We start from the raw sequence: 17,852 nt of genomic DNA, 5'->3' as shown, positions 1-17,852 counted from the left end.
GAGGCCTAGGCAGGAAGATTGCTTGAGGCCAGGAGTTCAAGACCAGCCTGGGCAACATAGACCCCATCTCTACAGAAAATAAAAAACATTAGCTGGGTATGGTGGCACATGCTTGTAGTTCCAGCTACTAGGGAGGCTGAGGTGGGAGGATCCCTTGGGCCCAGGAGTTGAAGGCTGCAATGAGCTATGGTCGTGACACTGCACTCTTCAGCTTGGGTACCAGACTGAGACCCCATGTCTTAAAAAAAGAGGTAGGGGCTCGTTAAAAAAAACCCAACATAGTGACATTACCATTATCTCACCTAAAAATATTTAAGTATTGATTTTAGTATTGAGAAATTTAACAAGAAAAAGAGCATTTTACTATGAGAATGGCATGTTATGATTTGTTTAAAAACTTCTGGTATGTTTAAAATATACTATAATTATAAGCATAATTTTTCATTCTGTCATATCGTTCAGTTTTAATAGCGTAATTTAAAATAGCTCTAAAAACAAGCAATAAAAATTAGATTTTACTTAATTAAATTTTTTTTTGAGATGGAGTCTCGCTCTGTTGCCCGCGCTGGAATGCAGTGGTACAATCTTGGCTCACTGCAACCTCCGCCTCCTGAGTTCAAGCGATTCTCCTGCCTCAATCTCCCGAGTAGCTGGGATAACAGGCACTTGCTACCACGCCAGGCTAATTTTTATATATTTAGTAGAGACAGTGTTTCACCATGTTGGCCAGGCTGGTCTCAAACTCCTGACCTCAAGTGATTCACCCGCCTCGGCCTCCCAAAGTGTTGGGATTACAGGCATGAGCTACCATGCCTGGCAGATATTAATTTATTTTTAAATATCTAGTTCTCATTTATATATATAACTGGTAGCTCATGTTTTAAATTAGAATCTTTAATGTAAAAATACAGAAAATACAGAAAATTAGGTTTGATTTCTGATTTAAATATATATTTGTTTCTTTTAGGGTGCTGCAAATAATAACACCTTTCTCCCATCACAAAATGATCCTAGAATATGCAGTTTAAATCTGCCTAGTGAAGAAAGTACTAGAGAAATTAATTACAGAGATAATTGCAGTGGAAAATATTGTTTTGAAGCACCTAAACTGGCAACATTAGATCCACCTCATACAGGTAAGACTGCTTTTTATTTATAAGGTTTATGCTTGACCAATAGTATTATAGTATTCTTTAAATGATGATTGAAGAATGAATATGTTATATTAGAAAATTGTTGATGTAATATCACTACATTGTTGGTAGTTCGGGTTTTTTGTTGTCATAATTTATCTTTAGTGATTGGATTAATAACTGTGTGATTAAAGTGTGCTTTATAGTAGATGTATGCTTAAGACTGTTTATTATAAACTTGGTCAAATGTGGTCTTTTCCTCAAGAACCAAGATTGTGTTTAAAGATAGGATTTATACATTTTTTTCTAAAAAGCATGTTAATAGGACTAAAATTGGAGAGTTGAACTTGAAATTAGTTACTTGTTAATTCATTAGAGTCTGGAGTACTTCAAATCAGAGTTGAATTATTAAGATACATACTTGCACGAAAACCAAGCATTTAACAAATGCTCCATCCCTCTATTGTTGAACTGAGTTAAAATAATGATTATGATTCCTTTTGTATATGTAAGAGATCACTATTAGGTAACTAAAAAAAATAATTAAGATGGTTCATAGATGTTTATTTGGCCTTGTGAAAGCCATCATTAGACTGTATTTTTCCAAATTACATTTTATTCATGTTTTGGTTGAATGAACAGATTGAGCCAGCCGGCCCCATCTGTTGGGCTACAGAATTGCCATCCTTATGATACCAGTGCAAATCAACAAAGTGCCCTAAGCACTTAACCATTTTGAAGGAAGTTCTTGGACTTTCTGATGATTAATGAATTTTACCTGTGAATGGGTTTGTATCTTGTTGGGACAGAAAGGAATTCTGTATTTACCTATCTGGCCATTATCTTGGTGCCATTTATGTGCTCCTCATAACTTTTCAAAAGCTGTGACTGGTGTCAGAACAAGGTCGAGAAAGACTTTTTGAGCTGATTCAGTATAGGAAGATCCCTAGGAACAGCTCTGGGCATGGCAATTTAGCTGCTGCTCTATCTTACTGACTTGCTCTCCCTTCTTTCCTCCCTATTTTCTCCACTTCCTCCTTCCTTGCTTCCATCCTTGTTAGGTGACTATTCTGTTTTCCCAGGTTTTCTTTTCTACTTTAAGCCCGAGGTAGATAATGATCCATGTATGCCCAGTTCTTTTCTAATTTCTTCATCAGAAAATGACATTTAGACTCTGGAATATAATGCCTTTTATGTTACTAATCTTGGGCTTTATTTGTGTTCTACTATAGTTTCTCATTCTCTTCCCTGCTAAATTTGAGAAGGGAGTTAAGAGTTAAGATAAAATAAAGAGGGAGTTAATTTACTCAACTCCTAATCCCTTAATGCTTTCTCTGATTAGTACAGTCAGTGGACTGAAGAACCTGTGCCAACCTCCTGATACCCTCCTGTTTCTTGTTCAGAAAGAGGTTAAATTGGGGAAAAGAGCTTTGTGAGAAATGTTTTGTTCTCTATGGTGGATTGTTGGAGAGGGATGTAGTATATAGGAAAGCATAGAGATGAGAGACCTGTTTAGTATCCACTCACCCTTTCACATCTTTTTCATTCTAGATCTAATCCACCTTGAAATGAGCTACAAATCTGTATGTCCCAGTTAAATAAAATATGTCATTTTCCCCATCACCTTTTTATTTTGAAATATGCCTACATACTCTCAAGTTGAAAGAATGATTCAGTTAACATCCTAAACTCACCAGTTACTAACATTTTGCCTCATTTGTGTGCTTTCTTTCTTTTTCTCTATGTAGATGCACTCCTCTCAACCTTTTGAAAATAAGTTGCGTACATCATGCCACTTTACCTGTAGCCACTTAAGCATGTATTTCTTGAAATAAATGTTTTCTTCTGCATAACCACACATTGTTATTATACCAAACAGGATTAATAGTAATTCATAATATTTAATTCATTGTTAATGTCATTTTTGCTTAAGCTAGTTTCAGTTTAGTTTCTCTTTCAACTGAAAGAGCCCTGATAAGTACATTTTCACTTTCTTGAATTCACGGGACACTTTGAGTCTCTTCATAACACTACATGTTTACAGATAATATTCTTTGTGTGAGAATGAAGATGTAGGTCTACCACTAATGACTTCCCCCAAAGCTTAGGGAATGTGATTTCTTTAGGGGTGTGGTAGAATGGCCATAGGGCCCACTTCTATCTTCTTTGAGCCAAGCTCCACAGGTGTTTCTTTTCATGAACAATCTAGTTCGGTACTTTTGAGCCTGGGCTTTCAAAAACCAAATTCTGGGAGAGGGGAAATGTAGTGGCTTGAATTGTGTCTCCTAAAGATATATGTTAAAGTCCTAAGCCTTGATACCTATGAATGTGACCTTATTTGGAAATAGGGTCTTTGCAGATGTAATCAAGATAAAGTCATACTGGATTAAGATAGACCCTAAATTTAATGACTGGTGTCCTTATGAAGAAAGAGATGGAAACACAGAGGGAAAAAGACCATGTGATGGTGGAAGCAGAGATTGGAATAACCACCCATGATGCTGGCAACCACCAGGGGCTAGAAAGAAGCCAAGAAAGATTCTCCCTTAGAACCTTCAGAGAAATCATGGCCCTGTGTCACCTTGATTTTGGACTTCTGGTTTCCAGACTGTGAGAGAATAAATTCTGTTGTTTAAAGCCACCCAGTTTGTTATAGGAGTCTCAGAAATGAATACAGGAAGCCCCAGATCTCTTGGATATTCAGAGCTATATAGTTTCTTTAGAAAAAGAGAAAGATTTTATTCTTTCTGATTCCTTCTCATTCTGAAGAACTGTGAGAGGAGACTTGTTTCTGTTTTCTGTTTTCTGTTTACCTGAATCTCCTTCACAAAACTGTGACATGCAAAGGCAGGAACGTTCTCTTGTTAAGGTTTTAAATCAAAGTATATAGATTTAAAAATGTTTTGTGACTGAATGAAGAGATCCTGAGAAACTTACAGTTTTCTCTAGTTGAGTCTCTTGGCTGTCTTTGGCTTCAGAGTGCTTCAGGGAAGTCAAGTAGCCACAAAGAGGCTATTGGAACATTATAGTTTGCAGGCTCTGGTAATATTTGAGAGAATAATTTCACAAGTGTTTTGGAATAGAAGTCATGCTGTAATGGATATGTGATGAATGCAAATAGGCCAGTGGAGGAAGTGAATGCGAGTAAAGTATGTAAATAAAGTTTGTAAGTAAATAAATAAATTCGGTAGTGAAGGAAGTAGTATCTCAAGGAATGGTAGAGGGCTAGAGAGTTTTGTTGTGTTTTTGTTTTAAGGTAGTATGTTGTAGGCTGAGAGGAAAAAAGGTAGTGAAGAGTGGAAGATTAAAGGTGTAACGCGAGTGATAAAAATCTTTCCCCAGTGGAGAAGTAAGCTAAATGTTTCTTAAGTGGGTCTTAGGTCCTTGGAGATGGTTGGACATATTCTCAAGGGTTTATAAATTCTCAGGTAAGTTAGACTTTTGTGTTTTCTTTTAAATGATATGAATAAAAGTGTATACGCTTGTGCTAGATCTTTTGGATAGCTGCCTTATAATTGAGTGCCATTACATGATTTTATGCCTGCAGATGAGAACAAGTAGACAAATGTATAAGTGGTATACTTTTGCCAAATGAAGGTTTCCCATATTCAAATAGGGATGGTGAATGAATTAAGCCATCTCATCCCCTATTGGATAAAAGGCTTGTTAAACACAAAAGATGTGTGTCAAATCTGTTGGTATCATATTTATATTGTAATTAGCAGTTTAATCTTAGCAAAATATTACTCTCATGAAACTAATATATTTTAAAATATTTTATTGGTTTTATTTGTATTCATAAATGTTTGTTTTTTTATTGTGATAAAATGTAACATACAATTCACCATTTTAATCATTTTAAAGTATACAATTAAGTGGCATTTAGCATATTTACAATGCTGTACAACTGTCACTTCTATCTAGTTCCAGAACATTTTTCTCTAAAAAGAAACCCCAGATCAATTAAACAGTCACTCTCTTTCTCTCCTCTCTTTCCAGCCCCTGGCAACCACTAATTTGCTTTCTGTCTCTATGGATTTACCTATTCTGGATATGTGATGTAAAGAGAATCATACAATATGTAATCCCTTGTGACTTTTTTTTTTTGGTAATGCATGCACATGGTAAAAAATTCAGAAGGCGTTAAGAATATAGTAAAAAGTTGGCCAGGCGTGGTGGCTCACATCTGTAATCCCAGCACTTTGAGAGGCTGAGGTGGGTGGATGACCTGAGGTCAGGAGTTCGAGACCAGCCTGGCCAACATGGTGAAGCCCTGTCTCTACTAAAAATACAAAATTAGCTGGGTGTGGTGTTGCACACCTGTAATCCCAGCTACTTGGGAGGCTGAGGCTGGAAAATTGCTTGAACCAGGGAGGTGGAGGTTGCAGTGAGCCGAGATTGCGCCGTTGCATTCCAGTCTGGGCAAAAAAGAACAAAACTCTATCTCAAACAAACAAACAAAAAGAGAATATAGTAAAAAGTCTCCCTTCCCTGTTACCTAGCTATCTACTTCCCTTCCCCAGAGGTAACCAGTTACTAGTTTTTTGTATGTCTTTTTTGAAGTATTCTAGAAACATATTTGTATCTATATTTTTTTCTCCATCTAAATAATTGTTCACTAGCTTCCTTGTTCTATACATTGCATTTTTACTGCAACAGTATATCACTGAAATCTTTTTTGTCAATGCATTTAGAACTACCTTATTTATTTATTTATTTTTTTGAGATGGAGTCTTGCTCTGTCACCCAGGCCAGAGTGCAGTGGCGTGATCTTGGCTCACCGCAACCTCTGCCTCCGGGTTCAAGTGATTCTTCTGCCTCAGCCTCCTGAGTAGCTGGGATTACAGGCACCTGCCATCACACCCGGCTAATTTTTTTGTATTTTTAGTAGAAACAGGGGTTCACTATGTTGGCCAGGCTGGTTTTGAACTTCTGACCTCAAGTGATCCGCCCACCTCAGCCTCCCAAAATGCTAGGATTACAGACGTGAACCACTGTGCCCGGCCAGAACTATCTCACTTTTAAAACTAATTCCATTGTGTGGATGTGCCAAATGTACTTAACCAATGTCTTAATAATGAATATTTAGTTTGTTTGGTATCTTTTGTTATTACAAATAAAGCTACAATAAATATCTATATAATACATACATATAGGAGACTATATTCATAAATACCTTGGAGTAGGATACTCATCACAAGGTATGTGCCTTTAGCATTTTGATGGCTAATGATAAATTGCCTTCTACAGAGGTTAGTACAGGTATATACTCTCATCAGCAATGCATGAGGAATGCATTTATCATGTATTGTGATGCTCAATCTATATGTAAGTATATATTTATATTTTTGATATTTGACAATCTAAGTTAAACAATGTTATTTTGTCATGCTTTCAATTTAAACTTTTTGATGTTAAAGGTTATTTAAAAATTACAGAAAAAATTAAGGATAGTAGACTGGGTGTGGTGGCTCATGCCTGTAATCCCAGCACTTTGGGAGGTCAAGGCGGGTGGATCACGAGGTCAGGAGATCGAGACCATCCTGGCTAACACGGTGAAACTCTGTATCTACTAAAAATGCAAAAAATTAGCTGGGCGTGGTGGCGGGTGCCTGTATTCCCAGCTACTCTGGAGGCTGAGGCAGGAGAATGGTGTGAACCCAGGAGCGGGGCTTGCGGTGAGCCGAGATCGCACCATTGCACTCCAGCCTGGGCAACAGAGCGAGACTCTATCTCAAAAAAAGAAAAAAGAAAAAATTAAGGATAGTATAAAAAACTTCCACAAATTTAACATTTTTGTGTGTATTGTATGTATATGTGTAATGTTTCAGAACTAGTTGAGAATAAGATGCTCCATCACCTGAAATTCTTCAGTATGTATTTCCTAAACAAGGACAGGCTACTATATGATAAAGTACAGAAGTACAACGTCAAAATCAGGATATTAACACTGATACAATGCTATGGCCTGAATGTTTCTGTTTCAGCAAATTCATATGTAGAAACCTAAGCACTAATGTGATGGTATTAATATTAGGCGGTGAGGGCTTTGGGAGGTGACTGGGCCAGGAGGGTGAAGCCCTCATGAATGAGATTAATTCCTCTGTGAAACAGGCCCCAGAGAGTTGCCATTCCTCTTTCACCATGTGAGGACACAGGAGACAGTGCCATCTATGAACCAGAAAGGAGGCCTTTACCAAACACTGAAATCTGCCAGTGTCTTAATCTTGGACTTCCTGGCCTTTAGATCTGTGGGAAATACATTTCTATTGTTTATAAGCTACCCAGTTTATGGTATTTTGTTATAGCAGCCTGAATGGACTAAGACAACGTCCTTTATGGCAGAAACAAATTTAAAAATGAATAAAGTTTTTTTTTTTCCTGCTAGACCAGGATATGTGTTGTATTTAGTCATCGTGTCTTTTAGTTGCCTTCAATCTGGAACATTTTCTTAGTCTTTGCTTATATTTTGTGACTTTTTAACTTAAGGAGTACAGGCCAATCATTTGTTGAATGCTTATCAGTTTGGGTTTGTTTGATATTTCCTTATAATTAGATTTAGTTTATACATTTTTGGCAGAAATATCACAGAAATAGTTCTTAGTATATCAGTCACAAGGCACATGATGTCAATTTATCCCATTACTGGTGATAATAAGTTTGATTATTTGGATAAATTGGTGTCAGCAGGGTTTCTTCACCATAAAATTATTTTTACCTTTGAAATTAGTAAGTATCTATGGAGAGTTACTTTGAGATTTATTACTATAATTGTTGCCAAATGTTAGTTTTCTCATTCCGTCTATACTTATTAGTTGGCATTCTGTTGTAAGGAAGAGCTTTCCCTTCTCCCCCATTTATTTGTTAATTTTTATGGATTCATAAATGTCTGTTTTATTCAGTGGGTTATAATCTGTTACCATTTATTATGTTTCTCAGATTTTCTCAGATTTGGCCAATGGGAATCCTTTTACCAGGGTTCCTATATCCTTTTGACAATCCCCATCAATTTTTGAGCAATTTTGTGCTTCTGGCACAATAAGATCTTTCCTGCCCCAGCTCTAGAAATCATTCGAGCCCTAGTTCTTTTTTGGTGGAGAAATGTATTTAAAAACCAAGAACTGACCACTAGGTGTACTCAGTGATACTGCAGTGTTATTGCTTTTAGCTCTTCTAGCAGTCAAAACTAGGAAATCTATATATGATTACATCTATATTTATCTATAAATATTAAAAACCACCAGCTCATACTAATACCTCCAATTCTAATATAGTACCCCAGGATTCATTTTAGTTTGCAGCCCTTTCTTTCATAGTGAAAAATTTGGTTATTGTTATCTTAAATATATTTACCTATTAATTTCATTTCTGTTTAACCACTCTATCAAAAAGGGACCAAATTTAATAGTAAATTTTTTTTTTTTTTTTTTGAGACAGTCTCATTCTGGATTCAAACAATTCTTTCCTCAGCCTCCCACGTAGCTGGGACTACAAGCATCCACCACCACACTTGACTAATTTTTGTATTTTTAGTAAAGATGGGGTATCGCCATGTTGGCCAAGTTCGTCTCGAACTCCTGGCTTCAAGTGATTTGTCCACCTTGGCCTCCCAAATTGTGGGATTACAGGCACGAGCCTGGCTGAGATTTTATATCCTTATTAAAAGTGCTTATTTGAATAGAAGTTAGTTATACTTTTTCTCACAGAAACTATGACATGATAAAACTTCTTTTGTTTATATATGACTCTTTTAGCCCCATCATAAAAAGGGTTTTTGTATAATATTTGTGGATTGCTTAACTTTTCCTAAGGGCCTAAAATTCTTTGATATTCAAGTCAGTCTCTTTCCAAGTACCTATCATGTCAACCTTTTGCAAAATTTGCTGTTTCATTTTGTAGTTGATTGTCATGCAGTCTCAAAGAGACTTTGATATTATGGTTGAGGTTTAAGGGACATTTGAATGGAAACTGATTTTTAAAAATTTGTGACCAGTTGATTGGTGAATATGTTTTCTTTTCTAGTGACTCTTACTTCCTTATATAACAACCTAGCCATAACTGCAAGGAATCAGATATTGAATATTCAGAGCCACTGAATCTTTTTCCCCATAGAAAATTCTCCACAGACAATTGAGTATTGAGGAAATCATCCTATGTCCTTTAGGGCTCTTTTATGAAGATTTGGGTCAGGGAATAAATAGGTTTTATGATTTTTGGGTGTATTAGCATTGTTTCTGATCCACACAGTCAGTAGTGCAGTCTGCTGAAGAAGGGGAAACATGATAGGTGTATCTTTTCTCCTTTCAAAAATACACCATTGAAGATAATTCTTCAATTACCATTGAAGATAATTCTCCCCTAACTAATTTGCCTTCTAGTTCTTATCCTAGTTGTCAGGATAAAGAAGGGCTTTTGAGGAAACCTATACACTGGGACTGTTCTTTTGAATTCCTGCCTTGGATGGAAGTGAATAAGAATCAGGCTACTAAAAAAAGGTCCTGGTCATTTGAATATTGACTCTCTCATATGCATCCTTCCAAATCATCCTGAAAGATGTTTGAAACTACTGAGGCGTTATCGAGGGCTATTTCTAGGAGATTGGGTTATCAAATTCTCTCCAGAGTATAGAGCATTTCCTTTTTTTTTGGAGACAGAGTCTCACTCTGTCACCTAGGCTGGAGTGCAGTGATGCGATCTTGGCTCACTGCAACATCTACCTCATGGGTTCAAGTGATTCTCCTGCCTCAGGCTCCTGAGTAGCTGGGATTACAGGTGCCCACCACCACACCTGACTAATTTTTGTATTTTTTTTAGTAGAAACAGGGTGTCACCATGTTGGCCAGCTGGTCTTGAACTCCCGACCTCATGTGGTCTGCCCATCTCTGCCTCCCAAAGTGCTGGAATTACAGGCATGAGCCACTGCACCTGGCCGCCAGAGTATGGAGCATTATTTTTTAGATGGGTCACTCAAGGGAAGAGGCAACAACCTGATGCTATGGATATTGGGCAGTAGTTAATTAACATGGGTTCTAGAGGGTTGTCTGTGTGTGTGTGGCGGGGGCAGGGGGGAAGGGTGTGGTATAAGACCTAATATTAAAGCTCAATGTAAAACATTTTAAAAATAAATTTTATTGTGCATACCTGAGGTTTACAACATGATGTTATGGGAGATATATATGTGTGTGTGTGTGCATGTGCATGTGTGTATGTATATGCATGTGCACACATGTACATATATATACAGTAAAATGGTAATTATAGTGAAGCAAATTAACATATTATTCATCGCATATACTGTTTTTTGTGTGTGACCAGAGCACCTAAAATCTACTTATTTAACAAAATACCTAATACAATTTTATTAACTATAGCCTTCATGTTGTACATTAGATCCCTAGACTTGTTCATCCTACATACCCACTACTTGTATCCTCTGACGCATATCTCCCGATTTCCTCTCCCTCCTCCCCCACCACCCCACCTCTCTGTTCTGGTAGCCACTGTTTTATTTTTAATCTCTGTGTTTGGCCTTTTTTTTTTTTTTTTTTTTTTAAGTAACATTCCACATATAACATGAGATGCAGTATTTTTCTTTCTGTGTCTGGCATAATTCATTTAGCATAATGTCATCCACATCCTTCTATGTTGTGGCAAATTAGAGTCTCCTTTTTTAAGGCTGAATGATATTCTATTTTGTGTATGTGTGTGTGTGCTCCCATGATGCAGCGAACATGGGAATGCAGACTTTTGAGATGGTGATTTCATCTCCTTCGGGTGTGTGCTCAGAAGAGGGATTTCTGGGTCATATGGTAGTTCTGTTTTTTATTTCCTTAAGAACCTCCATAATGGCTGCACCAATCTTCATTCCCACTAACAGTGTACAGGGTTCCCTGTTCTCCATACCCTTGCCAACATTTGTTATCTCCTGTTTCTTTTTGGTGGGGGAGTGGGGTGGAGGAGACAGGATCTTGCTTTGTCACCCAGGGTGGAGTGCAGTGGTACAATCGTAGCTCAATGGAAAGACAAAAAAATAACCAAAACTATAGAATAGTTGAAATAATAATGACATTCAACCTCTACTTTTTGGAGAATGAACTATCTTCCTATCTTGTCTTTCATTTGAATCCTCATTTAAAAACAAAATGTCTGAGAAATGTGGTAATTTGAGCAAGGTAACATAGGCAAAGAAGAAAACAAGGGAAAGAAAGAAAAAATAACCAAAAAGAATATATTTTTATATCAGCTAATATGCTTTTGGTTCAAGTATCAATAAAAAGACTAGCTTATTTTTTTGTATAAATATTATCCAAAAAAATACTAGCTTATTTTTTTGTATAAAAAATGCTAGGTTTTTATTGGCATGTATAACTGGAAATTCCAGGCTTCAGGGCTAACTGGTCTAGCAGTTTAAAGGATATCATCATGAGCCCAGTTTCTTTCTATTTATTCCATCTGTCATCTGTAGGATTGGTTGCATTCTTAGACTGGCTCCACTTATGTTAAATGATGGATCCCAGCAACTACTGTGGCTGCACGCTTTTTCTCATCTATCTCATGACAGGCAGGTGGTTCCTACTCAGAATCACTAAATAAGATTTCCTAACTTTGTGCTGTTACTGACCACTTTCCTGTGACCAGGGGTTTTTCTAATCCCAGTCTTAGTTTGCCATCGTGAAGAAGAATCCTTACCAGTTTCTGAGAATCCTCAGTGTATGAAGCAGGCACGTACTTTTCATCTCCTTCCTTAGAAGTGAGAGTTATTTCACCCAAATTTTCTGGCTGCAACACAATGAGTGAGTGGTGTAGTGAATATTGTGAGATGCCACCGGCAAACATAATGTTAACTATACTGATAAAATGATTAAGTGAAAGAATGGCTAAAATAAGTAAGAGTAGCTTAGCAATGTTTTCAGTATACAAAATTCATCTAAAGGGCAGGCCAGCTTCTGAGGCAGAGAGGCTCCTTTAGCTCAACATATTTTTACACCAAGGACTAGACTTGGCCAAACAGAGCTCCTTAATAGACAGCCGGGAGCTACTTTGTGAAGATATATGTAAATTTAGATTATATAGAGTAGGTCTGTGATTCATGTAGCATGGGTGGAGTAAATTTTATAATTTGACTCCTTCGGTTTTGTGAGGGTTTTCAAGGTCCTTAAATCCTAGGTTTTGATTGTCTTGACTGCTTAACATCACAGAATATCACCACCAAAGCACAGTGATGAAGTGTGAGATATTTAAATGCTGTAACTGAGAATAACTCTTAGGGATTGGATTTACCCTAGTTTTTGCCCTATTTTTATGTGGCGGATTTTTTTTTTTAAGTCTTATCTTCCTCTCATGTTGCATTGTGATTATATCAAACATAATCTTATGTGCCTCTTCAGAGTCCCTTGGCACCATCTGCCTCGTAGAATTTTCTGCTGCCACTGGAGGCTAACCAGTTGCTTCATCTGAGGAATGAGAGCCCTATGCCTTGGTGGCCACCATCTAGCTAAGTTTATGAACCATACTCTGGGAGGGTCTGGCTCCTCCTGCCACTTCCAATCTTGGGTATAACGCCACACAGCATCCTTGTAGGTAGCACCTTAAGCATCTGTGAAGGTCAGATGACACAAAATGAAGTGCAGTGTACTTCAGAGTGGACTTTGACCAGTGGGAAATAGGAGACAGGAGGGAACCTGCCAGATAAATTTCTTTTTTCACATGGACTACTCTGAGGTATGGTTTCTTTCTGTAGTCTGTCAGGAGACTTTCCACAGAGAGTACACCAAGTGGATGCATTTGTTAAGTGACCTATTTTTTTTTATAGCTTGTTGTAAAATGGTAGCCAGCACTTTCCCTTGCTTTATATATTTTCTTGCCTCAGTTTACCTTCTCTTCACCTTGGATGCCCTGTGTATGCACCTCTCAAGTGAAACATCAGCATTTTAATCAGGCTGTGTTTGCCAGAGAACTGGGCCAAGACAAAGATTAATAAGGCATATAATTCTTATCATGACTTTTTTGGACTACCTGCTAAAATATAGAAAAAATTTCTGTAATCACTGTACTTTTTGTGCCTTAAAAAGGGTTTGTGGAAAAAATCACCCCTACCCCACAATTATTCTTTCCTATTACATCTAATTATCTAAGTTTTATTTTAGAAATTCAACTTTGTTCAAACTTTGCACATTTTTAATGGCTGAACAGTTTAAGATATACTACTTGCTATGTTTTCTTTTTAATGATAATTTTTGAACATTTTATTATGATACTTTAAAAAATCTTACATAAGTGTTGAAAGAATTTTGTATTGAACACCCATAAACCTACCATCTCAAGTCTACAATTAAAATTTTACTATATGTGTTTTATTATATATTTATCCATCAATCTGTATTAGTTTTAAAAAAGAGTTCTAAAGTTTCAAATATTAGTACGTTTTCTTCAAAATAATTTGTGCAATTCATTAAGATTAATGTACTTAAGCCTAAGTGTGGTGGTTCATGCCTGTGATCCCAGAGCTTTGGGAGGCTGAGGTGGGAGGATCTCTTGAGGCCAGGAGTTCAAGACCAGCCTGGGCAACATAGTGAGGCCCTGTCTCTTAAAAAAAAAAAAAAATTAATGTACCTAAATACATTCTCTTCATAAAACTATCTAAAATACTGCAGATACAACTCAGCTGTTATTGTGGGTGCTATGCTTCAAATAAATGGTGTTATTCAGTATTTATCTACTTACAACTTTATCTTTGACACTCGTGAATAAAAAAATCAAGACACATTAAAGTGGTAAAAACAAATTTTATTCAGTAACTACTGGTAATAGGGGAAAGAGCTGAGCTCCATGATTTGTGTAGTCATGACTGGGCCTTTTAAAGGGAGAATGAGGGAGTACGGAAGGGGAGCAACTGAGGGCTCAGGTAGAGTCAGGAAAGTGAAAATTACAAAGGGCTGGTGCTGTGGTTTGAATGTTTGTGTTTCCCCCCACATTTATATATTGAAATCCTAACCCCCAAGGTGGTGATATTAGGAGGTAGGGCCTTTTGGGAGGTAATTAGGTCATGAGAGTGGAGCCCTCATGAATGCGCTTAGTACCCTTTAAAATAGGCCCAAGAGTTCTCATTTGTTCCTTCTACCATGTGACGACATACTGAGATGGCACCATCTAAGAACCAGGAAATGGGCCCTTACCAGACACCAAATCTGCTGGTGTTTTTATCTTGGACTACCTAGCCTTCAGAACCACGAGAAATAAACCTGTGTTGTTTATAAGCCACCCAGTTTATGATACTTTGTTATTGCAGCTCCAGGCTAAGATAGTTGGTCATTGTAAATTTGAGTGGGTCAGGTGTGCCTGCTAGCTGACAGTTAACAAAATTAGGATTCTGTCCTTCCACAGAGACTGGGACACAGAGATCCAAACCTTCCTAATGATTACGTTTCAAAGGAGTGGCTTTCTGGTTCTTGAGAAAGACACTGCTGGGTTGTAGGAGATACATACACATCTCAAAGGGACAGGGGAAGAATTTACAATTGTAAACTCTTCTTAGTTAGTGCTCTAAGAAAGGAAGGTCAGGGGCCTATAGTCAGGTGTTGGCTAGAATAAACAGTAAGCGTCTTTTGATAGCCCTGAACTTCTCCAGACAGACTGGAGCTCAAAAGGAGGCTGGGTATTCCAGGGCTGAGTGGAGGTGGGCTAGGCTACTAGAAGCTATGCCAGAGTTGGTCAAGGCTCTTAGAGCAAGAATTTGGATGGAGTTGTTTGCCAAGAATTATTTACGGTTCTCATTAGTTTGCCTTGGATATTTTTTGTTTTCATTTTAGAACATGTAGATCCACCTTATTCTTTTTAATTGCTGCAAAGTATACCATGGTATGAATGCATCATAGTTGTTTTTAGATTTTTTTTTTTTTACTATTAAAACCTCTGCAGTGAACATCCTTATGCATGTGGTCTTGTGAACATGTGCATGTATTTCTCAGGAGTTGTCAGATCATAATGTGTTTGCATTACACTTTAATATGGTCTGCCAAGTTACCTTCCAAAATGACTGCCATCATTCGTGTATGAGAGAATTTATTTTCCCAACTTCTTCAACACATGTTATTAAACTTTTTAACTTTTGCCAATTGAATGAGGAAAACCTACTGTTATCTTTTGTGTCTCCCTGTTTACTTGTGAAGTTGAGTTCTTTATATGTTGGACATTTGTGTTTTATTCATTAAGTTATCTGTATTCTACATCCATTTTTCTGTTGTATTTCATAAGCATAAAATTTAATATAAATTTTATATGATACAGGAACCTTCATAAGTAAATGAAGACTCAGAAAATTGGTAAACTTGTATATTTTTTATTTTTACAGTTTACTTTTATTTATTGATACATAATCGTTGTACATATTTTGGGGCTGCATGTGATATTTTCATATATGCATACATTGTGTAATGATCAAATCAGTGTATTAACCAAAAATGTGACTCAATCAGAGGTTTATTAAGCCAAAGTTTAAGGATGCACCTGGGAAAAACACAAGTCACAGGAGCATCTGTTACCTGTGCTTTCCAAAAGAGGGTTTCTGGAACTCAGTATTGAAGAATAAAGAGCAAGCAGAAGGGACAAAGGAAGGTAAGAGAGGCAGTGAGACAAATGGTTATATTTTTGTGAGGCTCTAATTAGTGCCCAGTAAATCTGTGTTTTACATAAGGTAAGGTAAACATTTGAAAAGATGGAGTAGAGGACAGAGTCAGTTATGCATCCATCTCGGGGTAGCCGAAGGAGTGATTTTTTTTTTTTTTTTGATAATTTCATTTTATTCCCTTGGGTTATTACTATTATTATTTTTCTTAAACTTTTATTTCAAGTTCAGGGGTACATGTGCAGGATATGCAGGTTTATTACATAGGTAGATGTGTGCTCTGGTGGTTTGCTGCACATGTCATCCCATCTCTTAGGTATTAAGCCAACATTCATTAGTTATTCTTCCTGATGCTCTCCCGACCATCCCTATAGGCCCCAGTGTGTGTTGTTCCCCACAATGTGTCCAAGCATTCTCATCATTCAGCTCCCACTTACAAGTGAGAACATGCGATATTTGGTCTTCTGTTCCTGTATTAGTTGGCTGAGGATAATGGCTTCCACCTCCATTCATGTCTCTGCAAAGGACATGATCAAAGGAGTGATCAGCTTACCTAAGAAGGTAAGCTTGTAATTGACATTTTCAGTGTGAGATTTAACAGAACTCAGTTTTAAGAGTTAAACTTAGGTTGCACACCCAAGGTTACAATTGGCATGTGCTGGTTTTATAGGGGTATGTATCCTGAAAGGTTTAGTGACTAGGAAGGGATTTTCTTGTGAGAAGTTTGTGAGGGAGGTATGTGTCCTTTTGCCATTGCGGGACCCTGACTTAACGTGTAATGCTATGACACAGGGTTGTGAAATTATAGCTCTGGGGGGAAAGAGGAGGAAGGAAAGGCAGTGTTGCATGACCAATTTTCTAGGTTTAACTTTCCCTTTGGTATAATGAGTTTGGGGTCCTAAGATTTTATTTTCTTTTACAAGAGTAATTAGGACAGCCATCACCTCAAACATTTTTTATGTTGGGAACATCCCAATTCTTCTATTTTGAACTATACAATAAATTGTTAACTATAGTCACTGTATTATATTATTGAACACTAGATCTTATTCTTTCTATTTAACTGTACTTTTTTTTTTTTTTTTTTTTTTTTTGAGACAGAGTCTCGCTCTGTTGCCCAGGCTGGAGTGTGGTGGCGTGATCTCGGCTCACTGCAAGCTCCGTCTCCCGGGTTCACGCCATTCTCCTGCCTCAGCCTCCCGAGTAGCTGGGACCACAGGCGCCTGCCACCACGCCTGGCTAATGTTTTGTATTTTTAGTAGTAGAGACGGGGTTTCACCATGTTAGCCAGGATGGTCTTGATCTCCTGACCTCGTGATCACCCGCCTCGGCCTCCCAAAGTGCTGGGATTACAGGCGTGAGCCACCGCGCCCGGCTTTTAACTGTACTTTGTATCCATTAACCAACCTCTCTTAATCCCCACCTCTCCTTCCCAGCCTCTGGCAACCACTAATCAAGTCTCTACTTCACCCTTTTAGCTCTCACATATGGGAGAGAACATACGGTATTTGTCTTTCCGTGCTTGGGTTATTTCACTTAATATAATGACTTCCAGTTCCATCCATGTTGCTGCAAATGACAGGATTTCATTTTTTATAACCAAATAATATTCCATTGTGTATATGCAGTTCATTTTCTTTATTCATTTGTTGATGGACACTTAGGTTGATTTTTTTGCCTTTGTTTATTGACTGTTTTGTAAACATTTTGTTTCACAAAAATCTCCAACTGAAGTTAATAATATGTGATATTGTGGAATATATATTTGGCCTTCAACGCCGTTTCCCTGGTATACAACTCCTAAAATCCTTACGAACTCCGAAGTAATGTCTGTTTGTGTGCTAGTGATTGATTGATGGCTGACAGCCCCTAGGTAGTTTCAGGATGTGAGTTGGTTACGTGAAAGACCAAGGCACCATTAGAGAGTTGGAACGTTCAGCCTCACCCCTATCTCTGGGGAGAGGAGAGAGGCCGAGGGTTAAATTGATCACCAGTGGCCAATGATTTAATCAGTCATGGCTATGTAATGAAGCTTTCATAAAAAGCCCAAAGCCCTGTGTTGTAGAACTTCAAGATAGCTGAACAAGTGGAGGTTT

At 37.5% G+C, this 17,852-nt stretch overlaps 1 protein-coding gene across 5 annotated transcripts in view; it reads left to right on the top strand.

Annotated features, from left to right (window-relative positions):
• Nucleotides 1-17,852, top strand: part of RAD54B (RAD54 homolog B) — a 113,357-nt gene that overhangs the window by 15,780 nt on the left and 79,725 nt on the right. For all 5 annotated transcript variants that reach the window (XM_032760058.2, XM_058444031.1, XM_058444032.1 and 2 more), the window contains exon 3: nt 968-1,136. In XM_032760058.2, the coding sequence (XP_032615949.1) occupies nt 968-1,136 (169 nt within the window). The remainder of the gene's footprint in view (nt 1-967; nt 1,137-17,852) is intronic.

This window comes from Hylobates moloch, unplaced genomic scaffold, assembly GCF_009828535.3.
Source record: "Hylobates moloch isolate HMO894 unplaced genomic scaffold, HMol_V3 SCAFFOLD_9, whole genome shotgun sequence".
In the NCBI taxonomy this organism is placed as follows: Eukaryota; Metazoa; Chordata; class Mammalia; order Primates; family Hylobatidae; genus Hylobates; species Hylobates moloch.
The sequence above is the reverse complement of the archived record's forward strand: the minus strand, read 5'-3'. Positions and strand labels throughout refer to the sequence as shown.